Source organism: Mesitornis unicolor, unplaced genomic scaffold (assembly GCF_000695765.1).
Source record: "Mesitornis unicolor isolate BGI_N332 unplaced genomic scaffold, ASM69576v1 scaffold4873, whole genome shotgun sequence".
NCBI lineage: Eukaryota > Metazoa > Chordata > Aves > Mesitornithiformes > Mesitornithidae > Mesitornis > Mesitornis unicolor.
In genome coordinates, this window is record NW_010175198.1 from 1 (window position 1) to 27,245 (window position 27,245).

General features: G+C 38.5%; 1 protein-coding gene across 1 annotated transcript; it reads left to right on the forward strand.

Moving 5' to 3' along the window:
* Positions 1–4,054: 4,054 nt before the first annotated feature.
* ANXA2 (annexin A2) lies at positions 4,055–26,761 on the forward strand (the record flags this gene model as incomplete). Its single annotated transcript, XM_010181284.1, has 10 exons — positions 4,055–4,122; positions 8,383–8,482; positions 16,368–16,462; positions 20,285–20,398; positions 22,868–22,958; positions 24,067–24,146; positions 24,459–24,518; positions 25,122–25,215; positions 25,949–26,044; positions 26,703–26,761. Coding segments are annotated over exons 1-10 (837 nt in total), but the record flags the coding sequence as incomplete, so codon positions are not given.
* Between the last annotated feature and the right edge of the window lie 484 nt (positions 26,762–27,245).

Genomic DNA, 27,245 nt, shown 5'->3' on the forward strand with positions numbered 1-27,245 from the left:
CCGGCGCCGCTGCGAATGCAGCCGCTGGCTTGGGCACAAGTGCTTACCCGAGGTTTGCTCCCACTCGCGGCGTGCCAGGGAACCCTGTGAGATTCCTTGCTCGCAGAGCCAGGCTTGGGCACGGCTCTCCCAACCCTGCCCCAGCCGTCAGCAGAACTGCTGAGATCTTGCTGCTGCCTTTTGGATGTGAGTCAGCTTGGACACCACTTCCTCCTCCCGCAGCAGGGAAGGAAGGTAGGGCAGAGGAATGTTACCATGTATTTTAACTGAAAGAAAAGTTTAATTATTTCGGAGTAGTCATGTAGAAGTGTATTGTGTTCTTATCCATGGAAGCTTTAATTCTATTTACTGTTAGTTGTTCTTATTTTAGTACCTAAACGATGAGTCTGCACAGAGATGTGCAGTCCCTGACATATAGGTCAAGAGTGAAAGAATATTTTGGAACCTGTTGCCTTAAGTGATCCATCCTTACATGTACCTTCTCTTGGTTGAGCTAGTTGTGATAAGCAGCCCTAGTGAGTATAGTTTCCATTAGCTAATGTATGGGATGGTTTGCCTTGATTAAAAAAAAAAAATAATTCCTGTGAAGTCTCATAAGTGAGAATGTCTTGAATTGGAAGAAATGGAAGTCCTTAATTTTGTGTGTGCGTAGTATCTTCCTGGAATGGAACATCTCTTGGGTATTAGTGGTGTCTGTGGAAGAGAACGGTTAAAGTCTGTTTGTGGTAGCATGGTTTAATGGGTTTTGAGATCCTTTTCTTTAAAGCTATTTTTTTCTCCAAATAGCATCTTTAAATGATCCGCTAAACTTTATCGGGTGACCTGGGGAGATACAGCCCGGCTCATTGGTAGTTGTGGTTAGCACTGTATATAAATGAATGATTTTGAGTCCTTATTCATTTATAGCAGACGTTGTGGATCTTCCTTGCTCTCCCTCATCTCATCTGTTACCAGGCCTTGCCCTAGTTTTTGGAGACCTCACACAAATGTGCTCCAAATGAAAAAGTTTCCATTCTCTCATTCTGGAGATGCCATTTCCTTGGCTCAGATGTCTGGGAACACCCTTTGCTCAATCCCTGTCTACAGGAATATAAGCACTTCCAAAAGTGCTAACTCTGCTCATTGAGCAACATAGTTGTTTGTGCATGCCTGACACTCTTTTCCATGGATCACATGTGTTTTTTTCTGCTGTAATGTACATGAACTGCCCCTGGGCATGGAGATATGGCCTGCTTTTAAACACACACTCTGTTGTTACCAAACGGTTACAGGGATAAGGTACTGAATATAGACCAGGCCCAATATAATAACAGATTTGCAAACCAGTGGTTACTGCAGGGGTCAAGGTCAAAAACAGATGCTGCCTTTATTAGTAGAATAATGTTATGACTCAGGACTACATAATGTGGTTTGAGGAGGAAAACTGGTTATAAAAACTTGCCTTAAGGTATTGCACTATTAGTTTAAAGCTGTAAGGTAGAAGCTGATTCTTTCCTAGTGTAAGGAAGAACAAGTTAGTGCAAGTACTTTGTATTTGCATGTTCAAACGCACCCAGAACTTGTCAAAACTACATCAGATAAAATCGGTCCATCTGAGAACAATGACAGTCTGTTCTCAAATACAAGTACCTTACGAAGCAGGGTGTGACAAGAGATGCATTTGTTCTCTGAGTTAAGATCTTTCTCTGCAAAGATTCTTGCAAAAACTCCCATTTTTTTTCTTTTGCCAGCTTATTGCTGATGGACGGTTGGTTGCTATAGCGCTGTTGTGTGCTGATTATATGGACCTTCCAGTTCCAGCTCTACGTGAGGGTGTGTCAGTTCTGCTCCTGGACTCTGTTCAAGTGTTGTGGTTTGGTTTTTTTTCCCAACAAGCCTGATTCAATGTGGTTTTCAGTTGATTTAGAACAAGAGTCTTGCAAAAAGCTGTTCAGTGATTGTTTTGTGGAAGATTGCACTGCAATTGCATTGCTTCAGCTTTTACTTCTGTTTTTTAGTTCTCTGTGACAAGCAAGACTGAAGTACTTCAGTTGCTCATCTTTGATTTTGGTTGTAATACTGGCAGAGTACAAAGGTCTCATTGTTAGGCACTTCATTTTATTATTAGGAAGGTCATAACTCAGTAATGTATCATCCCCCTCTAACTACCATGGTTAATTGTGCCAACAGCAGGTAGCAGCCTATTGCAGTGTCTGCAGCCTGGCTTTAAAGGGCTGGGTTGGATTTTGCTCTGATAAAGGTTTACTCTCAAATAAGCTGATGTGTACTGTGATTTTCTTTCTCAGTCTTATTTCCCCCCCCCCTAGGATCTTAACTTTTCCCTGAAATGAAGTTGCTTTTGTTACTTACTCCTAGGTTGCTTCAGAAGATGAAATGTTTTCTTTCTCTATTCTGAGTGAGGAAAGGTGTGATTACAGCAGTTATGCTACAAAAGCCATGTAATTGTTTTTCTGCATTTTATTCTTATAACGCTTGCTTTATCCACTAGAAGTAAGGATTTCTCTGCTTTGCTTTTGATGCTCAGGAGGTTTATAGGAGCTAAAACAGAAAATAAACATTTGTTTCAGAGTTTTAACCAGATCTCTGTTATTAAGAAACTATTTCAAATCTCTTGCTGGTTCTCTGAGCTCTTCATTCTTCAGATTGCTCATTGAGTGGTGTTTGGTTTGTCTGGAAAACTTGCTTTGGTGGCTAGTACTGCTTGCCTGAGAGAGCCCCAGTACCATCAGAAGATATAAAAAATAATGTCAAAAAGAGTTGGAAGGTCATACCCAGGACTGGCTGCACAATAGCTGGGAGTTGGCTCACAGGGCATGGTACTGGGGGAACCAGTGACAGCGTGGAAGTAAAGGGAGTGGCACCCAGTGAGGCAGTTTTGGTTCCAAGCTCAGTTATCTGTCAGTGGAACGTCACTGGTCCTGAGGTGTTGCTGTCCTTTTTCTCCTACCTCTCATCAAACCACCTCTTTTCTCTGTTTGGTAATTATATCTCTACAGCTTGATTGTAGAGTTCCTGAGAAACAAGCTTTAATTTCAACAGGCAAAATAATGTTTTCTGCAGTTACCAATGTGGATGACTAGAAGGTAATGTGAATAGCAATGTCTGTCCTTTCATTAGAGGAATTTGAGAGCAGAGTTTTGGGAACACATCAAGTCTTTTAAATACTGTTTCTGGCTTATAACCTATGAAAAAAAAATTCCTCCTTAGTTGAGAGACCCTTCTGTTAGAACAGGAATATAACTCTGATAAACTTCCCTGACCAGAAATCGGAGTTGAAAAAAAGTCAGTTGTTGTAACATCAGCGTATCACATCAATGTTCATTTCTAAAATGCGTATAATCTAACTCAGGGTTAGGTTTTTCCCTATTTTTCTTCATGTATCTTAGCAAGATGTTACGCGGGTTCTGGCAATGGAGCAGTGATATTGATTATCTTGCCTCGATGGCTCTTACTCTTGGAGCTGTCACATTAAGAGAGTCCTTGTTACCTGACAATCATATTACTAACTGGTGTTTGTAGGTTGTCCTGTGGTTCTTATGACTGGGGGCCGCTACTAAACCATGTGAGATTTGATCCACGATTAGAGATTGAACAGTATTATGATTTTATAAAATGTCTGCATGGATACAAATAGTTTAGTTGTATTGCGTGAATACTTGAATAGTTGAACATCAGTTCCTACTACTTGTAGCTGCTTTTTGGCTTTGAGCTGGACAAGGCTATGTCTCTGCACAGTTTTCCTGGTACTGAGTTGTAGGCTTAGTTGATTCTGTTTCTAGGGTAGAGATTCTACAGTTCCTCAGATTAAGTATTTAAAATGCAGAAGAGAATTTTTTTAAGGAGTAAAAATATATATATATATTTACTGTACGGTAGAATGAAGTCCTTTCACTGTTCCATTATTAATGGTGGTGTGGCTTGGAAATTAAATCTGCTTTCTTGCTTGGGATTAGCAGAGTCATTGGGCTATGTCACTTTCAGTGCTGCAGTGTTTCAGGACTATATAACGTGCTGATGTAATCGTAAATACATTTAAGGCTTATTTATTTTCTCTTCCTCCAGCATTCTTTCAAGATGTCTACTGTCCATGAAATTTTAAGCAAGCTCAGCCTTGAAGGAGATGTAAGTATTATCTAAACAAGAAAGGTTTGTTTTCCTTAAATGCTACCTCTTGATTCTTTTACCAGACTAAATATTGTATAATTGTGCCAAGCTGTACACTTTGCGAGATTCCACACCTCTCTTCTAGTGAAGCTTAAGTTTACTAAAAATCAGCAGTGATCAGTTTTCAGCCACAAAGCAGCTGTATACCACAGGACAATTATAGGAGTTGACTAGATTTAATGACGGTACTTCTAACTGGCCAGCAGCACAAGCAGTACTCATGTGCTGGGCCATGTGAAAGAGATCACTGGACAAACTACCTAGTTTGCACCTCTGGTCCCCCTTGCTTCCAAAGGAACAAGTGAGTTAAGGATGATAAGAGAAGTTGGAAATGTGTTTGGAAACTTTGAGTTTTCTTTTTTTTTTTTTAAATTAAATAATGGGAGTTAAAATATTTGGGATCTTATTCCTGTAATGATTGTTAACAAAAACCAAACTATCTCTTGAAAAAACTTACTTTCTCAAACTTATTTTCTCATTTTCTGTTTTGAAAAGCAAACAATCTGTTTTGATTGTTTATTTTCTACTACATCTGTACTTGCCTGATTGTTTTATTGACATATCAAAAAGCCACATTCTCTTGGTTTGATTTCTTATGTTGCACCGTTACATGGTAGGATTGCCAGTGTAGCGTCAGGACATCATGCCATGAATTTGTAATTCTGTGATTGTCACTGAAGAGGAAGTAAATCCTATCCATGCATCATTTCATCATGTTGCTTAGACACTTGCTGTATTTTTAAATTTGATAGCCACTAACTCCAGATCTGAGCTCAGTACAAGCCAACTTTTTGCCTATTTCTGTTACTTGTTGCAAAATAAGTTGCACCATATGATCTTTGTGAAAGAGCTGTTGCAAAGAACAGGCTAGTGCGCTGTAGGTAAGTAGCAAAGCTGGTATTGCACTGCAAAAGCAGTCAACTCTTCAGATATCTTGGCCATATTTGTTTCAACAGAGAATTACTTTTGGATTAATATTTGAGCAGAAGGGCAGAAGTATTTCTTCCATGATGTTTGTGAGTAGTTGCAAAAGTCCAATTCTGCTACTGTTCCATGCCAACGTTTTCATCAGAAATCCTGCCATAGAGTGCAAGAAGTACCAGGCAGCTGGTTTGTTCTGTAGATCCTAAGTTGGAAGCCAGAATTACTGAGTATCTAGTTTGCATAAAGGATTTGCCCAGCTGCCCTAAGCAATGATTCAATAAGTTAATTGATGTTAAACACAGTGTTTCAACCACTTTTTTTTTTTAACCTTGAAGGTATAGGATAGTTGCAGCAGAGCCCAAGTCCTGTCTTGTGCAATGAGGAATTTGTGTGTTCTGCATCAGTGGTATTGATTTGTTTCAAGTGGAACAAACTGCCTTTATTAACTGTGCTGCTTGCATCATCCTGTTAATATCTTCTTCCTCTAAGGAAAGAAGGGAGTTGAGCTGAAGTTAATCTGTGCTTGCAATTTCTGCATCTATCTGTAAAAGCACATAGAAAGATTCTGTAACAAACATCTTGCTGCTATACTTCATTATGTGTTCTGTCCTTGCAGTGGAAATTGGAAGCCTGTATTCTAGTCAAGACTTTATAGCTTACTTGCCAGATGATGTCAAGTTACTCAGTTGTCAAACATGACTCATGACTTTTTTGAGGACAGGGTATACCAGAATGTAGGTATCTTGAAAAGGTCCCTGGTGTTTTCAGAAGAAATTAAGTCTTTTCAGCTTTCCTGTTAGCGATATATGCTTCTCTCTCATACAATAGGATTGTATTCACCAGTAATGTAAACCAGTTGGAGGACTTTTGAAGTACGCTAAATATGTGGTGAGAAAAAAACCCCTTTAATGCATGCATTGGATGGAAGGACAGAGGAAAAGGTTGCTCCCAAATTGCAAATATGCTATGTATTTTCTCAGTGTATTATTATCTTACAGTAAAATACTCCGTCCAAATAACTCCGAAAATACTTAGAGCTGAGTGGAAGGAGAGGTACCCAACTCTGCTCAGCTCACCAGGTGACTTACTTCAGATCATCCAGTAGTGCTGGGTAATTAGATAGAAGTGCCACATGATTGTGTATGCTGCTGAGCTTTGGTTTAGGAATCTTCCAGGCACACAGATCTCTCTGAGGCTGTTGCACATCTCTGTTTACTGTTTGTGTTAGCAATTTGATCTGCTAACAGGAAAGGCTGTGTTTTGTGGTATGGCGATGGGCCAGACTGAGGCACTTTGCTAGATTGGCTTGATGGTAAGAGACAAAAGAACAAATGGTTCAGTTTGAGTGCTTTTTTGACTTTGCATCTCTACAGCATAACACAGACTGTCTAAAGAAGGCACAGCGGTTGCCGCCAAAGGAATCTGTTCAGGACGGTGTGACCATCAATTTAGGTCTCTAAATAAAACAGCAGTGTGGGATTTGTGAATGTTTCTCAGCTGTTTATATGAAAATCTCTGGTTTAGCTTAACCTGCCCATGGGAGGTGAAACAAGCTAAACTGTTAGCTTGCTCTGAAGCAGCTGAGAGGAGTTGATTCGCTATTCCAGTGAACTGTTTGAAACTGTAATTCTCAGGGCAGTAATAAACAGCTGATAAAATCTGGTGACTTTAAAATGTTGCAGCTGTTTACTAAGTGAACTTACCTGCAAGCCTTCTTAGCCGACGTAATTTGAAGTGTCGTTTGGTTTTGTTAGCCTTGTGCTGCCTAAACTAAGTATCTGCAGAGATAGAGTTTCAAAAGGAGGTTGTGTGTAACTTCTGCTTTCTAGAACTATAGGCTTAAAATTTTTGTGTGGGTTGTGAAAAACAGGGAAATAAATTTGGTCTTTTGAGGCCAGTACCGAATATGAGACAGACGCGAGTTGGGGAACAAATGGTAATCATTTATTTACAGCAACATTTACAGGTTCTTTTGGATTGCTGGTGATAAATTGAAAAGCTACAGGTATGCTAAAGGTTGTATAGCTAATATAATAGCAACAACACACTATGAAACACAAACAACAACAACTTGCCTGAAGTAAGCCCAGCCTCCTGGCAAATAAACAAGCCCGTTGAACAGAAATACAGTGGAGCAAAACCAAGAATACACTCAAGGAGGCCTAGAAATGAACCTGAGGAAAAATATCAAATACACTAAGGGAGTATGAACCTGAGGAGGAAGTATATCACTTAGTGTTAGCTGAGGTAAATAATCTTACTCACAAGGTGTCCCGAGTGGGGGGGATGGAGAAGGAGCAAATTCGTCAATTTGTCCAGTCATTGGTAGGGTTCTGAGTTCATCCAGTCCCCGTTCTTGAGCTGAAATTGGGGTGATACTTAAACTTTTACATGTTCTTGAGCTGAAATTGGGGTGATACTTATACTCAAACTTTTACATTACATCACCAAGGCATATGTGCAGGTGGGGATGACTATAGACAGTCATCACTTATGTTAATGTCACAAAGTCCTTTAATTCACACCTGCATGGGTAGAGGTAATGGCTCCTTTTGTTTGGGGTGGAAAGAAATGGGGGACTGGGACCACGAGGCCTCCACCTCATCTCACACTCCTCTAGACATCTGGATAACACCAGACATTGATCCAGTGATGGTTGCCACCTTGCCCAGTGCTGAGTTTCATGTTTCCAGGCATGCAGCTACATGGTGTACATGACTTGGACTTTGTGACTAACTTTGTTCTCTCTCTACAGTGTGCTACCTTTGAAGCCTGTGAGATAGGGCACTAAACTGTTGACTTATTCATTCTTAATCTTCCATCTCCCTCTGCTTTTTTTTTAAATTATAGCCGATAATCCAGAGTAAAGTATTGGAAATCTAAAATACTTCAGAATACTTTCATGGAATATACTTAAACTTTCCTTGAATTAGCATTCTGTAGTGCATTTTCTTCAGACTTAGCCAGAAAAGTCTAGATTTTAGAAGACTGAGGTTTAGTAAGTAAACTTGGAATGCATTAGGTTTTTGCTGCAATAATATGTAATATTTATTTGTATATATTCTTTGTTATAATAAGCATGGCTGTGAACGGATTCCTGGACAATACACAGCAGGAGAACAGAGCTTAGTGGCTCTTATCAGAATTCTATTTTTGCAGATACCCAATGGTAGTGCTTGTATTAAAAAAAATTGGCTAAATACCAATTAACCAAGTGGAATGTGTTTTATTAACTGCAGAGAGAACAGGATTACATTATTCACTTTGACATTGTTTGTGTTCTTTTTATTCTAGCATTCTCTGCCACCAAGTGCATATGCCACAGTTAAGGCCTACTCCAATTTTGATGCTGACCGGGATGCTGCAGCCCTGGAAACAGCCATCAAGACCAAAGGTGAGGCACATGGGGTATGGCATTGATTCTACTTGTAGGATAGAATGCTGGTGTGCCAACATAAAATAAAATAAAAATAAAATGTACTGTGTCTCAAGACATATATTTTAACATCCCTACTCTAGGATATCTATTTTAGGTGGCGTTGGATTTCTCAGACTTCACTGATGAAATCCTGACAGTTAGATTTTGAACTCTGCAAATGCATGCTTTAGAATATGCTTTTGCAGTTTGCCAGAAGTTGTGGAGGTGATTGCTGAAAATGTCTGCTTTTTTTTCTCTTGACTCATCAGTACTTCAAATTCTACTACTTTTCTGCCACCAAGAATGAAATGTCAGCTTCTATGGCAGTGATTTGGGACCAAGCTCTGAATCATGGTTTGCTACTGGATTGTTGGATTGGACATTTCTTCTTTCAGCTCACCAGACTCTGCTGAATAGGGATGGTTTGAACATTTTCTCCTGCGTTTTGAACAAAATGCTCATGTATCTTGTATTAATTGGGGCTCGAAGAAAATCCTAGAAACAACAGAATCTAGTTTCTGAAATGATGTCGCAGTATTTCAGGGGTAGGGCAGTGTGAGGGTCCTGTGCTTCTCTGAGCCAGGCTCTCAGGCTTCCATCTCCTTATGTCAGTGCCAGGATCCACCACTTCCACTGACTGGTAGGACACTGTGGTAGAGCAGGGGAGAGATGAAGCTGCGTGGAGAAGCCTGGTATACTGAAGCAATCAGGAGTACAGAGTATGAACTACAGCTCTGGAGTAGTATCTTGGTATTCCCAGGGCAGTGATCCTCTGTCTTTGTCCTGCTCTGTAACAAAGGGTGTGCCACACTTTCCAGCCTTCCTCCAGGCCAGAGAAGCCACAGCTGGGTGTAGCTGGAGCTGCCAAGTCTTTTGTCTGTATGTCAGGAAATTTAAAAGCTAAAGAGTTTCTCATCAGACAGAAATGCAGAGTCTTTCAACAGTGCCAACAAAGCATGTTTCATTTGCTATAAAATGTAAAATATTGCCACTCCCTAACAAGCATGAGGCTTGCTTTTGCAAGGTTTCTTGATTTAATCGGAGTAATCCATTATCTGCTCATTGAAGTAGGTTCACTTCCAATTTTGAATCATTTTATGGTTTGTTTTTGTTTAAAAATGTCTGCTCATTGAAGTAGGTTCACTTTCAATTTTTAATCATTTTATGGTTTGTTTTTGTTTAAAAATAACCTCTTGCAAGAGAGGGATAAATGTTTGGCAGAAGATGCTTTGTGCGTATGTAGAGTTTTGTCTAGTCTTAATGATTTTTTTTTTACAGCTCTGACTATAGGACAAATCGGAACATGTCAAATATACCAGCAGACTTTCAGCATAGGTACAATTTACACATTTTAACATTCAAGCTGTTAATTAATGCAAAAGGAAATCACGGTATCCTAGGCAGTACAAAAGCTTTTCCAGTCAGGAAATTGTCTAGTATTAATGATTTTTTTTACAGCTCTTGTCTATAGGACAAATCGGAACATGTCAAATATACCAGCAGACTTTCAGCATAGGTACAATTTACACATTTTAACATTCAAGCTGTTAATTAATGCAAAAGGAAATCACGGTATCCTAGGCAGTACAAAAGCTTTTCCAGTCAGGAAAGTTAAGCTCATGTCATTTTTTTCACTTTCTTCCAGCAAAGGAGCTGGAAGCTTGTTTGTAGCGTTGAGCTTATCTCTGCTTATTAGCTTGTTATCCAGGAGCTTTTTTGGGAAGGTGGCTTTAAAGGGGAGAAACTCTTCATGCTTTTTTAATACTGAATCTTTCACCATAAAGACTCTCTCAAAGTATTCCTGGAAAAAATAAAGAACAAGAATGTTAGGACCCTTCTTCCAGGTACTGTTTCCTTGCACTTCAAATTCTTGGTTACAGGATATTTTCATCTGCTAGAAAATTTGCTAAGATCTGAATTCTCTAAAATATATGTGGGTTTTTTCCAAATGAAAAATCTCAATCATGCAGACAAGAATTGGTTGTCTACAAACAGTGATGTAAACAGCTGCACAGGGAAACGCTTCTGCAAGAAAATGTTTTAAAATATTTTGGGGAAATATCTTCATAGTTTCTGAGTTAAAAATACAGCACTTATAACGAACATATAGTACATAACCACAGCAGCTACGTTTTTCCTCGGATGTATCACCGATTCTCTAGCAATTAGATGTTCACGTCGTATCTGGAAGGTAGAAAGAAGCAATGTTGGTTATCATAGAATTGTAAATGTCTTGGTCATCTTGTTTTAAGACTGAGAGATGTATCAGGTTATAAATACATATGCAAGCTCTTTCTGTGGCTGACTTGGTCATTTTCAAAAAAACATGATTAGAAGAGCCAAGCACTTTGGGGCTTTATACAAGATAAAGGACTCCTGGTATCTGAAACCCATGCTGCTTTGTTTTGAAAAATCCAGGTCTTTACGTGCTGTAATGGGCCTGTATTTCGTAATTATCAAAGTAGTCTATCTAATGATTCATTCATCTCTTTCCAAGTAATGCAAATTCCCTGAATCAGTCATGAATTTCCATTTTGGTGATTGTATGTAAAATGGGTATAACTTATTTTACTGGTTGAACAACTGCAGTATATTTGTTTTAGGCCAGAGTGTCTGACTGTTCTGCTCTATATAATATCTAAATATTCCAGCATTCATTCACGCTCTTCAGATTAATTTCTCAGAGGTTAGTCATCTATTTATCTATTATGGGATCTGTGAGAAGTACTGTGATGTGCTTATTTGGGCTTAGACGTATATCTGCAAAACCTCTACCGCACAAATATATTGTGCAGCCTTATCCTGGACTTTGAGTAGAGCTGAATTAAATGCAGGGGTTTTAAATATATCCAACAGCCTAGAAAGTGAGATGTACAAAACTGGCTCTAGACGATGTAAAACCAGTCTGTAGTTAGCAATAGTTCAACGTAGAGTCTGTGTAATGCAAATAAATTCTTACAGTTCTGGCCTGTTCCTTTTGTAATAAATGTCATTGCTATGCCAGTTTCATTTTTATGCTCTTTAGTTTTTCTGAAGCAGTGTCTTAGCGTGTGCTTTGTAAATGTTGACTTTTTGCTGTGTAGTGTAAGAGGTTATTTAATTTCTGTATAATGCTCCATTGGGCCTGTGTATAGATTAGCTCGAGTATATGAGCCTAAATAGAAGAGAGTAACTAGAAGAGTACTAATAGAGCATATGTTAGGTTTCCTATTAATCCTTTGTAGGAAGGAAGACTGCTGAAGTGTCTCCTTTCTGTTTCAGTTGTTCCCTAGCATTTTCTGACTTTGTGTCTCAAATACTTTAAACAATTTTATTGTCAGACTAGGTTGTGAATAGTTAATTACTTGCAACCGTAACCTTGTGTTGAGGTCTCATGGTATACATTTTTATTTCACCACTGACAGACTTCAAATACAGGTTTGTTGTAGGAAAGTGGTTAGAACACACATCTATAATAAATTAATTACATCCAGAAACTGTTAAAACAATGATGAGGTGTAAACCATAAAAGGGCTCTTATGTAAGATTGAATTCACTGTTGAATTCAACATGGCCAAACCTCTTAACAGAGTTTTTAATGTTAATGAAGTAAATGTTTAGAAGAAATCTTCTGGCGTGGCGGTGGGGGAGGATCGTGTCTGAAATGCACCAAACTGCATCGGTCACATATTCAAAATACTAATAGTATCAGTGAAGAAATATCTCATTGCAACATGGTTTGGGTTTGGTGAAATCTTGCCAAGCAAAACAGTAGAGCTGAAATGATGATCTTACTTTATCTAAATTTTTCCCTTTGATTCCAGTGGAATCAGGGTTTTATCCAAGAGAAATAAGGTACTGCTGATCATGAGCTCAGTCAAATAGTCCTAGGACTGTTGGTACCAGACAGACGATGGTGTTGAGGTCTCACTAGGGCTAGCCACATACATCTCCCACTAATGATTTGAGACTAGCTGCAATCCCATGTCATTCATTCATATAGACTGATGATCTCTATGCTACCTAAGTGCTGTTAGGACAGAAAAAGCTTCTGGTATTCTGTCCATGGTGTCTTTGAAAATGAAATTTAAGAGAACAGACTTCTAGCGAATGAGCTGAATGAATTTATACCAGCTCTTGCAAGATGAAAGAATGTTAGCTCTCTTCTCACCTTGTTCTGGAAAGTTAAGTGACTGTTCATCTAATCCATTTTGTTCAGAACAATGCTGGTACTGTTTTGGCTGACGGAAGTTCAAGTACAGTGTCTTTTAAACCGAAAAATTCTAACTGATCGTTTTGGTTATGTTTATTTCCTCTTTCTTTTCCTGATTGAGCCATAACACTGTGACCTTACCAATGCAACAATTGCCACTCTTAGAAGAAAAGTTGTTACTAATCAGAGCAGATATTTTTAAAGATCTACTTCCCCCTCCTCCCCTCAGCACATTTCCATCTGCAATGAATTTTCTTGTTTAAAAAAAAAAATAAATAGTGAGCCACAATGTTTAATTTTCAGTTGCTCATTGATACAAATATACTGATAAAATCTGCCCAGCCAGAATAAGTTTGAAAATAAACTTTTGTTTAATTTTCCTGAAACTTCCAGAGATTTTAATGAACAGTAAAGAAAAATGTTGGAGCTGCTCTCCTGCCTCACCCCACCTCAGCAGATATGAGTCAGCGTCCTGTCTGTGCAGCATGATTCCCAAGTGTGAAGTACAAGCACTTATTTTCCATTAAATGCCAGAGCAATGAGTTAGCTTCCTATTTCCATCCACAAAGCATACAAATAAGACACTTGGATGCAGTCATTTGTGGGCTTCTAATCTGTCACATTTGTGATGAAACTTGAAAGTGTCATTTGCTGTTTTTGAATGCAAAGAATGGTTTAAATTCTAAAATTTATTAAAAAGCTTAAGATGCTGGCTTATGCTGTGACCCTGCAACAGCTGAAAGGCCCAATGTCTGTGTGGCCGCTTCTGGACCAGGAGAATTTGTTTTCTTTTATAAAATGGGAACACTTTAAAATGTGCAGCACAGATCATGGCTGAAATATACAGTCAGCATGTTTTCAAACAAGGACTTATAACTAAGACATATGATGCTTTCTAGGGCCTTTTGACTTCTGCAGGACAAGCATGTGTGAATTAGAGCACTGATCTAGGTCTGCCTCAGAATAAACTAAGGACATGAGGCTATCAAGTACAGTATTTCATAATGAAAAATGTAGTCCTCACTACAGGAGAAAATGTTGGATTTGAGTCATAATTTCAGATTCTGTAGCTAGGGGCTAAAAGGTCTTTTGCAACATTCACACTTTATATGAATAATTTTATAATATCTGTTGCAGTCCTTTGTTTCAAGTTTCTCTGAGGCTGCTTTGGGTAATAAGGAAAATAAATGTAGATGGATTCTGGCAGGGATCAGAGTTCTGCTAGTAGCCGCTAATCCAGTCCTTACTTTCTGTTTCTTATCAAAAAATCATCATTTACACTGATCTGTGTGCAGATGTGAAAGAAGCTATTCATATTACTCGGAGAGACCAGAGTTGTAACTTGGGGCTTGTTTCTACTTCTAGATTACAGCCACTTATTTGCTTCAAAACCTGGCATGCAGCTCACCAAAAAAAATAACTAGTTATACATCATCTTTCTGTTGCACATCTAATATGGTGCATATTTTTCTGCAATATTTAGAAATAGTTTTATCTCTTCTAAGATTCGTCCAGTCTGGAAATAGTCCAAACCAAATGGTCACACAGCACAGCTATAGGCTAGCTTGATACTTGAGCATTACAATGAGAGCTGTTCTAGCTCTATCCTCTAGCTGTTGTAGCTGTCTCCTCCATCCATTTATAAGCTATGCTAACTCTTCTGTGCAGAAGACTTTATCCAGACATTACTTTCAGCTGTGCTGTTATTCTCCGACTATGTCTGAATGGCATCTCCAGACAGCTTTGGTTAACCAGTTATGGACATGAAATGCAAACCGACATTTTACTTAGGGGCTAGATTCAGAAATATAGAGAAAGTTGGGGAAGGGGACTGAAATTTTTTCACTTGTATCCTTTTACAAAGCATTCTAAGAAAAATATTAAGTGTCCTACAAAAACATAGTTGTGTTTGTTATTTTAAGCCAAGTAAGAAAATCAAATTCAAAAATATATTTTACGTGAGCAATCTAGTGTGTCCTCACCCAGGCCTTTTGACATTTCAACTACCTACCATTTGATTAATTAACTAATTAGATTAATTACACCTGGACTGACCTTTTCAGATGTGTTTAGATACATTCAATGTCCATGTGTACCACACTATTTTTCTTATTCGTTGTGCCGTATCTCCCTCCCCCCCCCATCCCCAGCTGCTCTCTATCTGTTGCTGACAATTCATTTGTTTTACCTTGTGGCAGGGGAGCTTGCGTTTCTAAACATTTTCCTTTGAGTAACCAAGACAGCTTCTTGCAAAGGCAGTTTCTGTAAGCTATGATAGTAAGAGAAAGCATTTAATGTGACTTTAATGCTTAGTCTAGGGAATATAAATACAGCTTGTTTGGCTTTTTTCTGTTGATGTGAATAAATGAAAGACAGCTGTCCTTGCAGAGAATGCTTTGAGAGACATGGATGTTTGCAGCACATGGTAGTTCTGTCAGTTGGGTTAGAATCCTATCACACAATACTGAGATAAGACAGATGCTCCGGGTTTGTTTTAAGAGCCTCCAGTCCAACCAGGCTCTGGGATAATTCTTGAGTTGCCAACACCAAGCTGCAGATAAGTACTGTGATCAGAGGAAGAACTGTGCCAGTCCAAACAATGCAAGTTCAGGTACATCCAGTTTGAAAGCAGTAAGTGAAATGGGGAAAACAAGAGGGAATCTCAAGTCCAAATTAGCATCAGTAGGCAGGAGCAAGTGGAAAAGTCACAAGATACTGCCTGTGTTGGAAAGAACATAGAGTAGCAAATAGCTGTATCTAGGAAATAACATCTGGAAATCCTGTTTCCTTTACAACATAAAGGCTTTTTCTCTATGTGCAGTGACCTGCATTGATGATCCCTACAGGATTTAAAGCTGTGGTATGCATAGGTTCTATTGACTCGCAGTGTGTCTAACCCTAGATGCATGCTTTGGCTTTTAACTTACAATAAATCTCAATGATCTCCTTGCATTCAGCCTGCACTTAAATATAACTGCAGGAATTTGGAAAACTTCACTTAAAACTAAACCTTTACTGATAAGTAGTTCACTTACTTAGATAGGTTGGGAGTTTGAGCATCCAAGTCCTCTAGGCACGCTACTTAAAACTCAGCATGGATCTTCAAATTATATTTAAAGGAGGAGGAAAAAAAAAAAGGTAGCACATGCATAGCTCTTCCAAAAAACCCTTCTGCCTTCTAAGCTGCTGAAAGAATAAAATACACTGTTTTATTTTCCCATTTTTGTGTTTGGAGTGATAGTTAAGTGATTGTAGGTTAAGTAGAAGATACAACTGCTTTATTAAGAAGCCCTGATTGAGAACACTCTACCAAAATGACAGGGTGGGCTTTAGTAAGTACATTCATATCAGTTTTAAAGCCTGTTTTCTTGAGCAACTTCCTTTGCAGAATACTGAGTGACTGAACACAGATACACAGACACACAAGTGAAGCAGAAAACAGAAGTGGCAGAACTGGTCACAAACTAGTCTTTGTTGATGCTTGTGTGCACAGAGATCTGCATCACATCAAAAATTTGGGTTGTAAGGGGTTGCCCTTTCTCCAAGGCCATGACATGACATACCAACTAATGAGAGCTGTTGAGCTGTTTTGTGTGTCAGAGAACATGTTAATACAAAGAGGACAGTAACAAGACAGCTGCTTTAACTCTTTGTCTTATGTCTTTGTAGGTGTGGATGAGGTCACCATCATCAACATCCTGACAAACCGCAGCAATGTACAGAGGCAGGATATTGCTTTTGCCTACCAGAGGAGAACCAAAAAGGTAGCAAAACCTTAAGAAATACCAAGACTATTTTTGTTGTAGACAGTTAGATTTTTCAGGGCTTGCACATTTCACAGTTGACTGGGTATAAACTGGAGATATGTATTATTTGGCTTATCTTTTAAGTGAAATTAAGGATGTGTTTACTTTGTCCATGCCATTAAGGTTGAGGACTGGTGGAGCTTCCAAATGTGTTGAGTATGTACAACTGGGACTGACATCTGTTGGAGATGGAGGTTTCCTAGCACCTCCAGAAATCACAATGGCTGACAAAGGCCAGCCAGCCACAGGATTACCTAGTGAAATATGCTAAACAGTATTGAAAAGCCATTGGTGTGAAATGCCTCATTTGAAGAAAAAGATGAAAGGCGGGTGCTTTAGGGAATTGATTTCTTTTGTTGTTTTTGGTTTTGTTGTTGGTTGTGTTTTTTTGTTAAGGGAACTTGTCATAAGGAAAGAGTTCTGTTTCTGTTCACAGAGCTCTCTTAAATGAGAAGCAACTACAGTCAGTTGTGCTATGAATGCTGCAGTTGTGGAACAAAGCAATATAATGAGTTGAACTATCACTAGATATTATCCTGTCAGAAATACTTTAGGTACTGATCTGTCCTAGTTTAGGGCTGGTCTGGCCACTAAATGCTTGACTGACGCTCTCTATTAACCCCTCTCCCTTCCCCAGAAGAGGAAGAGAAAGAGAGTAAGTGAGAGAGACTTAAAGGTTGGAAAAAAAAGAAACTAACATGTTTAATGAAAAAATAATACTGCTACTACAGTATAATCATGTAAATAGGAAAAAATAATGAAATATATACAAATATGTACAAATGTATATATAAAACCAATAGAAAATCCTCCCCTCACCCCCTGTCTCCCCCAATGACAATTAAGTAACTAGAGGCTCTGTGGAGCAGGGCACTGGAAAAGTCCCAGACTGGATCTAGCAGTAGATGAGAACAGGATGCAGGAGCTGGGTTCAGGAATAAACAGATCATGATCAGAGGCAGATGACCTGGCAGGGTTCTGCTCAGACTTCAGCCATTGCAGGAGATGAAAGAAGAGAAGAGCAAAGGGCAGAGAGGCAAGACCCTCGTGAACCCTCGGCTGTTTACTGAGTATGACGTGTGTGGGATGGAATACCTGGTTGGTCAGTTTTGAGTCATCTGTCCTGTCTGCTCCTCCCCACAGGTGCAAATACAGCACCCATGGTGAGACAGCGGCCTTTCCACTGAGCTGAAAAAGAAAATCACTAAATAGACAATTAGTTCTATTTAGCTCAAACCAGGACTGCTCTATCGATGGACAGAAATCTGTAAAATGTGTTCAGAATTCTGCATAGTAAGGTTTTCTATTTGGAAAATCTGTTCTCTTGACTTTTGAAGTTTTGAAGAACTGTAATTGAAGTTTTATGCCTATGGAAAAAAGAGGGAACTTGTATAGAGTTAGGATTATGATGAATTTATCTCTTTCAGGTTTGCCAGACTGCAGTAGTCGTCCAATAGCAGCCCAGAATGCTCATCTGAAACCAAATGTAAATCTAGAGTTGAATTTTGGAAATCCACCAGGTTTTATGCGTGGCTGATACAGGCATTTGCAGATGCATGCACGTGTGCACACAGCTGCACCCTGGCCCAGGGCACACTCTGTGAGCACTGGGAGAATGGTGTGTCTAAGTGGACCCTAGTAATAAAATATGTCACTTAAAGCTTTGTTAAATGTTTTGCATGACCACAAAACTTCACAGTAAAGAAGATCTGCAACTTTTAAAATCTAAATGTTTCTCTTACCTTTTTTTTTTCACTGCTGCAACCCAAGAGCAAAATTAATTTATCAAGTTTAACATGTGCCGAAGAATTAAATCATTTGTAGAAACAATGGAAATTTGCAGTAGAAACCACAAGTGAATGGCAGGAGAGGAGGAAGTGGGATATGGAAAGACTTGTAGGTATATCTTCTAGGGACGGTATCTCACAGTGCCAACGGGTTGTGCAGATTTATTTGCAGTATGTTGTGTTGTACTAGGCTGCTCGCTTTGCGTGTTGCAGGATTTCTCAGTAGATCATTATAATTTTAAAGAGTTGCATGCGCTCCTTTCAGTTGAGCTGTGTCTAATGGAAACTATTGGTAATCTTGAGAAATTTTTTGGTCTATGCAATCTTCCTCATCACCAGTGTTAATGGAGCTGCCAGTGAATACTGGGGGTTCTGCATGTCTGTCTTATGTGTTTGGTTAGTCCTAACTGCCACCAATAATCTCTAGCTTTGAAATACTCTGTTAATATCCAGATTCTCATTTGAACACTTAGTAAAACCTTTTCTATTTGCTATTTATAAATTAACAATGTCTGTCAGTTATGTGCTTCCCACTTCTCTCCTAGAGCACTCCTAGCCATGGCAGAGAATGCTGGAGTGGAGACTCTGCTTTCTCGGCAGGGGTAGAGGACCTTATTTCTCCAGAAGCCTGCTAATATAGGGCCAAGTACTTGGTCCATTCAGAGGTGTTTTGTTGCAATTATTTTGGTAAATCCTACTGTAGTGATTTGTATTTCCTTCAGCCTTCGCACTAAAGTGCAAAGATTGCAAAAACTTCACTCAGCTAATGGGAATTCATGGCACTGTCCTAAACTTTGTTATAAAGGTATGCAGTATCTTTGCTGTTTCAGCTCCTGTCTAAAGAATCTGCTTTCACACAAATGATGGAACATTGTATCCAAACTTGAGTTATTGTACTAAAATGTTTCTTAGACTAAAGCAGCTAGATGCCCAAAACCTCCATTCACTATCTTGGTCATGCAATAAGTGCGTGCGGTATTAGCATATATTAGTGCCCTGGATTAAATGAGTGACTCTGGAAATTAAATAAGTGCCTTGGCTCTTTATCTCTCTGGTACAAACTTCTCTGCAATTTTGCTGAGGTCACTTTCTCTACTCCCCCTTTCTCCAGCCCCTCAAGCTCACAAATTGTTAATGTAGAAACCAGCAATTGAAATGCTGTAATTCCGTTCTGAATGCTACAGGCTTCACTTCAGCTTAAGGATACATTGATCTGTGTGAACCCCAGACTTGATCCCAGGGATTTCAACTTTGTCACTACACTGCAATGAAGCTGATAATTAGTCTTATTCATGTTGCATGAGAAACCCTTAAAAGAGGATATGCCTCTGACTTAATTTGTTACAGATTTGCATGCGTCCTGTGAACATACCTGACTATTTCTATCTCTAGGATTGACTGGCAATTAACAACAGAGACTTTGGCTACACACTTCTGATAGTTTCCTTGAAGACAGGGATAATTTTTCTGTGCTCAGGGACAATTTTTTCTCTTCAGCTAGCTGTTTGGGAACTGGGCCTGTACAGTGGAATAACTGTGCAGTCAATTTTCTGATGTCTCAGCTTGTAAAGAGCTGTGATAATAGGAAAAACAGAAATAATACAGTGCTACTGGGAAAACTATGGGAGCATGATGGAGAAGCACCGACCGCAGGGAGTCAAACTGATCCATCTGTGCTTATTAGCTCCAGTAAAGTGTCAGTGCTTTAAGACTGGAGCAGAGCTGTTCAGATGTGTCTGCACCATGCTTCCCAGCACTTCTTCAGGCAGCAGTGGATTTCTTCGTATTTTCAAAGGATGAGGAAAAAATTTCTTTGCCCTAATTTCTTTCTTAGGCTTTCACAAAAGAAAATCTCTTTATGTTCTGTTTCCTTGTCAATTGTGTAAGAAACACTGTTGCAGGCTTGGAGACTTAAAGCACTACAGGCTAAATTCTCTGGAGATCAGAAGTGAGCTTTAATTTTTTTTCTTCCATCATACCTCCTTTTTTACAGGAACTTTCTGCAGCGGTCAAGTCTGCTCTGTCGGGTCATCTGGAGTCAGTGATCTTGGGCTTGCTGAAGACACCAGCACAGTATGATGCCTCTGAACTGAAAGCTGCCATGAAGGTAGATGAGCTTTGAAATTTAAATATGTTAGTATGATGTTGCTGTCTCAAGAATGAGTATAGACTTCATATCTAAGGCCAGAGTTTTCAAACATGTCCATTGCTTATTTTTTTTAGTACTACAGTTTAACTATCCAGCTACAAGGCATCCACAATAAGAGAAGTTCTGGAACCATGTCATTATCATTGTCACTTAAATTCTGAATGTTCTTGATCGGGTTAATTTTTAAAAAAATATTTTAAAAAGAAGTATTAAAATATTTCTGTTGACATTCAGAACAAGACAAAAAAACCCAATTAATTAATTTCTCCAGGCTATGAAAAAGGATTTAAAAACTAACCAAGCAAACAAAACCACCCCTTCTACCCACTCCAGCCCCTCAACAACAGCAACAAAAAAAACCTCAAACCAGTATGGAGATGGTAGTTCTTTAATTACGGGCCAGATCCCTTCTTTGAGTAATCAGATGCTGCCCTCTTCTGGTTTAAGTAGAGGATATCCATAGCTTACTGTGAATCAGATTAATTTGGTTTGGGTTTCTTGTTATTGTTTTGGCTTTTTTTAATGTCTGGCATCTGTTATGTTTTATTTAGGATGACCATATACTTATATAGCATTTATGCTCTATGTGCAGCCCAAAGACCAAGCCATTACCTCAGAGTAGCTGCAAATGTGAAATGTTCTGTTTTCTCCGTAGTTCAGCTATTCCTAGCTCCCAACCACATACTCTAATGTTCTGAATTTGCCTGAGCTTAAGTTTGACTTGATACTTAGAGCCTAATAAGCTATGAGATGGGAATCAAAGTTGGGTAAAGCAAAGTTATTATCAAGGAGTTAATTATTTTTCTGGTACACATTCTGATGAAATACTTAAATATTTAGAAAATCTTAAATTTTGTTAGCCTTCACTTTTTCTCCTCATACCTATTAGAACCACCGTGTGGGAAGCTTTCCTAATTCTCTTAGCCATGAGCCACTTCTATAGAACTGCTTGGTCTTAGTCCCACTCCCCCGTAGTTGTTTGTTTTTTTCCTTCAGTAGAAACACTTCTTCCAAGAGGGTAGTTTTCCACATAATTACCTCTGTTTTCCACATGTGAGCAGACTCCTCTTGAAGTCCTGTGGAAACCATGCCCTTTTTTTTCCACGTACAAAATTACATTCTGTCGCAGGTGGGCTTAACAAACAGCATCCTAACAGGAGGCATAAGAGGGGTTTTGGTTTTTTGTGTCTGCTGGTGATGCTGGAAGACAAGGGTTATGAGTTTAGCATGAACATGCTTCATTGGTAGGTGAGAAACAAAACGGAATGAAAAAGTCACCAGTGGAGTCTGTTTTTTAAAAAGTGTTTCTTCAGAATGTTGTGGCATCTGGCTGCCAGATGGCTTTACCAACTAGTGACCCAGAGATACTTAGTGGTGACTGGTAAGAGAAGTATCTTCAGCTCATCCAAATTAGTTTCCTGTTCTGAGCCTGTCATTCAGAGTTTCCTGTCTTTGTCCAGGAGAGTTGAGTATGAATGAATATTGCAGTGTTGCTAGCAATTTTGTAATATTTTTTTTTTAAATTTTGGATGTTTGTATAAAATTATTGAACAAGGTTTAGAGCATGTTGATCAAGCCCCATTATTTTGGATTATCTGAGTTACTGTAAGGTTTAATTGGTAGTTGATACAGTTTGATGTGGTTTGTAACTTTGTTATAGTGCTAATACCTGTATTACTTTTTAAACAGTAGTAACACAGCTTAGTTCAAAGTACTTTGAAAAGTTCAAAGTGGCTTTGAAATATTATATAAGACCTCAATTCATTCAGCTTGTCTAAAAAGTATAAAATCTGAATATTTATTTTATTTCTTAATATAGCTAGTAGTAATACTGTTTCATCTGTATTGGTGAATTTTGAAGTACATAGAAAGTGTGGCCTATTCAAGGGGGGCTATTTATTAGCTATAGAAATTTCAGAACATGCTTACATCTTTGCAAACTTGGAGGCAAGGCCAAGGCTAATGGTGGTGCCATACTTGGCTTTGCATTTATGGTGGAGGAGTTGTATGGGGGGAGGTTGAGAAGAAAAGCAGGGAAGAACAAATTGATTGCTGCCCATTTGCATGCTAACAGTTGAATTTTCTTCCTGTGCCCTCAATGGACAGAAAACAATCACACATAAGCCGTGATAAGTTGATCTCATCCAGTTATGCTGGTGGAGAGGCCACTGAGTGTTACAGACACTCATAGCAACTGCAGATTGCCCAGAAATAATATCCACAGAATATCGAAGTTATTGGGTAGTATTTGGCAACAAAATATGTTCCATCTGGGGTTTCTTGGGTGCAGTTAACAAAAAATGAATGGCTGTGAAACTGATAGAGTGGGGAAAAAGGAGGTGCCTGTAAAATATTTTTTAAACCATTCAAGCATGCCTGTTCATTTGTTCATTTCTAGTACCTAACTGAATCATTTATGTGTTGCAGGGTCTGGGAACTGATGAAGACACACTCATTGAAATCATCTGCTCACGAACAAATCAGGAGCTTAGTGAAATTAACAGAGTCTACAGGGAAAGTAAGTGTACTTTTGACAGTTTCAATATACTATATTTTTACAGTAAGATACTTGGTATGTTGAATTTGGTTATTAGAATTGCTTATAGAACGTCTGCTTTGATTCTCTGGCAGTTGGACATAAGATACTAGTTTGTGCTGATGTCCTGGATGTTTGTGAGTGTTTATATAGTTGCTTGGTAGTAAACAAGTTGCAGCACTTTTAATATTCATGTGAGTTGTGTCTAAATGACATGTTATCTGATTGAAGCTGTAATTCTTAGTTCACTGTAAGTAGATATAAATGATCCATCATCAAAAAATATTTTTCCTTTAACATTCCTTATATGTTTATATTGGCCATTCTGGTTGGGTTTATTGCAATTCAGTAGTGTAGCTGTTTGGTGCCTGTTTGTTTCCCTGAGTTTCAGAGTTGAGCTTCACCACAAATATACTGAAAAGTAGAAAACTGCTCTGTGCTATAGGTGTCAAGCAATTCTGGTAAGGTGCTCACTAAGTCAAAAAAGGACAAGCAAAACTAATGTAGTCTTAATGGATGATATAAAAAAAATGTATCAGCAAAGAGAATGTTACTGCTGTAGATTAGGTTGCTTTTGAAGGGAAGTGAGAATGTGTTTTTGTAGCAGTATAGAGTACGACCACTTGGAAATCAATGAAAATGTTTAGATATTGGATCAGAATAACAGACAGCATTCCTTTGATTTATCCTAAGAACTTTTGTCTTTTGCATTAAACTTGTAATTGCAGTTGTCCAGTCATAAATCCATGAGTGGAGAAGGCCCCAATGCTGTATCAAAGAAGCAAACATTCATGGGTAGCTAAGAATGACCTAAGACGATATTGAGCTTAAAACACTGTTCTCTTCCTTTTAATAGTTTCAGGCTTTCCTGTTGTTTTTCCATGATAGACTTTGATTGCATGGGAACTCGCATGAATAACTGGTAGCAGTGTTGGGTTTTTTTGTATGCAAGCACATTTTCATTGTCTTTCTCATGTGACTTAGATTGTAGCTCTTTGTTTATTGCATAAAACACAGTAATTAGCAGCTGTTCTTGTAAAGGAGTGTTTGTAGCACACCATTTACTTGAAAAGAATTTTTTGCTTTCTAGTGTACAAGACAGAACTGGAAAAGGACATTATATCAGATACATCTGGTGACTTCCGCAAGCTAATGGTTGCCTTGGCCAAGGTAGGTCTGTTCGTATTTTCCCAATATGCCTGCCATTTGGTAACTAACTGATGGCTGCCATTAAAACAGTTGGATTTCTGATTAATTTCTAATTTTCCCTGTATTTTCACTCTTTTGGGAAAAAAAATGTTGAAAGGCAAAGTATTTTGACAGAAATGCATAATTCATAGCAGCAGTTTCATAATGGGGATATGAAACTGTTACTCATTTAGCAAATTCAGATTAAAAAAAATCAAAGAGAAAAAATATGCATATAGCAAACTGCTTACTGTGTATTAAACCCCTTCTAATTACTGCTATCATTGTTTGAAGGGCAAAAGGTGCGAAGATACTTCTGTGATTGATTATGAGCTGATTGACCAAGATGCTAGGGTAAGTGCTGGTAACAGCCATTAAATGTCTTTAAGTTTGGGGAGTGAGAAGCATTTATTTATGAAAGTATATTTCAGATTGTCTTGCACAGTAATGTTTGCATGCTATCAAGGTATCTGCCACTTGCAGTTCCGTTACCTTCAGTTACAGTTTTCACAGGCTAATTATTCACTAGTACCTATACAGAAGCTCTCAGGTATTTCCCTGATATATAAATATATTGAGAAAGAGAGCCTTTAAGAAAAGGAAATACGTCCATTGCAAAGACTGGTTGCAGACAAGTAATTGTGTAAGATCGAGAGAAGTGTCATTGAGCTCAGTGGCTGCTAATGTTTATTTATCTGTATCTGTCAGGAGTAGTTCTGCTGAGGGAAACAGAGCTAAATGTAGAGTAAAACCTGTAGATAGAGGTAGATACAACGTAATAAGTCTTAGGTTAGATCCATAGATCTTATCCAGGTGACCTGCCCAACTATGTGTCCTTCTGCGTTTCTCCCACTGACACAGTAACACTTTTTTTCCAGTATGGAAACTGTATACATTTGTGATGGCTTCTTGTGTAACTCCTCATTTTCATGATTTTGCTTTTCCTTCTAACCTCAGGAGCTCTATGATGCTGGTGTAAAGAGAAAGGGAACTGATGTCCCCAAGTGGATCAACATTATGACTGAAAGAAGTGTCCCCCACCTGCAGAAAGGTACTATTCAAGAAACACATTTATTTTTTTCTCCTACAGGAGAAAATTATATTGAAGTGGTAACTATTTTGTCCCAGATACAAGTGAAATAAGTGTGAAAAGCACTCTTAAAACATAGAGATCTCATAAATCTTAAGTCCAAGCTGCTAATTTTTTTTAAAATAATAAACATATCTGTGGATATGTTAATCTCAGAGTTTGAGGGTGTATAGAGCTCTTTTTCTACACAGGTGTAACAATGCTTAATTATGTCACGTACACTGAGAACTAAAATATTACAAATCTAGAAAACATGGCTACAGGAAACCTTGAGAAGTCCTTTAGCTTTTCCCTCTGTCCTAGAGTAGCTTAGTTACATCACGTGTTTAAATCTGACAGTAAAGACTCTCAAAAGCAGCTCTTGATGGTGCTGTAAGAAGCACATGGGAAAGCCATTGGAAGACTTTTCAGGGCTTAAATCACTTTCAAAAAGTACTAGTACAGGATTAAGGATGTATTTTAGCCAGATTATGAAGGTGTTAAAGGAAAACAAAAAGGCTATAGCATGGGAACTTTGCTATTAGCTGACAAACTTAGGCTGTACTTAAGAAAAAGCTGTCAGAAGGACAGATGTATTTATTTTTTTTAAAACATGTGTCCCTGCATTGCTGTCTCTGTGTTTTTTGATTTGGGTGGTTACTTTTACCAGTTCTTGGTCTGGTTTTGATTTCACCTGTTCGTTTCCTTGTGGTAGTGTTTGACAGGTACAAGAGCTACAGCCCATATGATATGTTGGAGAGCATCAAGAAGGAGGTTAAAGGAGATCTGGAGAATGCCTTTCTTAATCTTGGTGAGTTATACTGAAGTAAAGGCTATCTTTAGATAGGATCTTTTTCATGCCTTTGGAGTGTATCGTGATAAGGATAGGGCCCAGCTTCCTCTGTGTTACTGCACAGGAAATAAACTGGACGTTCTGGCATTATTAGATCCACTAGTGTGGGTGTAAGGGTGTAAGACTGGTGCTGTGGCATGAGAGGAAGATGACAAGCATGTCACCAAGTTAAAGATTAAATTCTTTAAGAGGAAAATCCATTACAGACTAAGAGTGAACTGAGAGCTCTGTAATGCAAATAGGAGATAAACAGAGCTCAGCCTTGAAAGAGAGAGATCTCATGGCTTAGCATACAATGAGTGTTTTCAGGAAAAAGGTTGCTTAAAGAAGTGGAAGAATGCATTGTGGTGTGCGTGGAGTATTCTGAAATGACACTAGCAGTGGAAGGAAGTACTTGCTCACATTGGAAGCATTTGTGGTTCAATCACAAGCATAGCCGAACAACTTCTAAGTAACAACTCGGGTAAAAATAATTTCTGTGTCCACTTTCAGAGAAACTTTTGCTGAAAACCTCATTTTAAATACTTACAATGTCTTTAAAAACAGCTCCAAGATTCCGTGTTCTGCTTTTCCATGTATGGGCAAGATGTTTAACTATTCTTATCTCTTTCTTCAGTCCAGTGCATTCAGAACAAGCAGCTGTATTTTGCGGACAGACTGTATGATTCCATGAAGGTAGGAAAGACTGTTCTTTCTTTCTGCTATTTTTTTTTTCCCCTTGCCGTTTTTTCATCAAACTTTGATTCCTTAAGTGATTTTATTCATGTAATATGTGACTGGCATGTGAATAAATTAACACTAACTTAATATTTTTCAAAAGCATTCTTTAACAGTTACAAGCCTAGACCATCTATTCAGATGCATCTGGTACAGGGAAATATAGGGAAGGTTCTGTATAATAATAATGATCTGCATTAGAGCAGTTGATTATAATTAGCAAAGTTAGACATATCTTTTGCAGGTAACCAAGAGCTGATAGTAGCAAAAGCTGTTTATTGAAGTGCCAAAATAAGACAATAAATTTGCCTCAAAACATTTTCTCAAGAAAAGGATGAAAGAGAAAAGCCTGGTGGCAGGCATTAGGCAATACCAGGAAGATCTGGTCAACCAGATCATAGAATCATAGAATATATTGGAAGGGACCTTTAAAGATCATCTG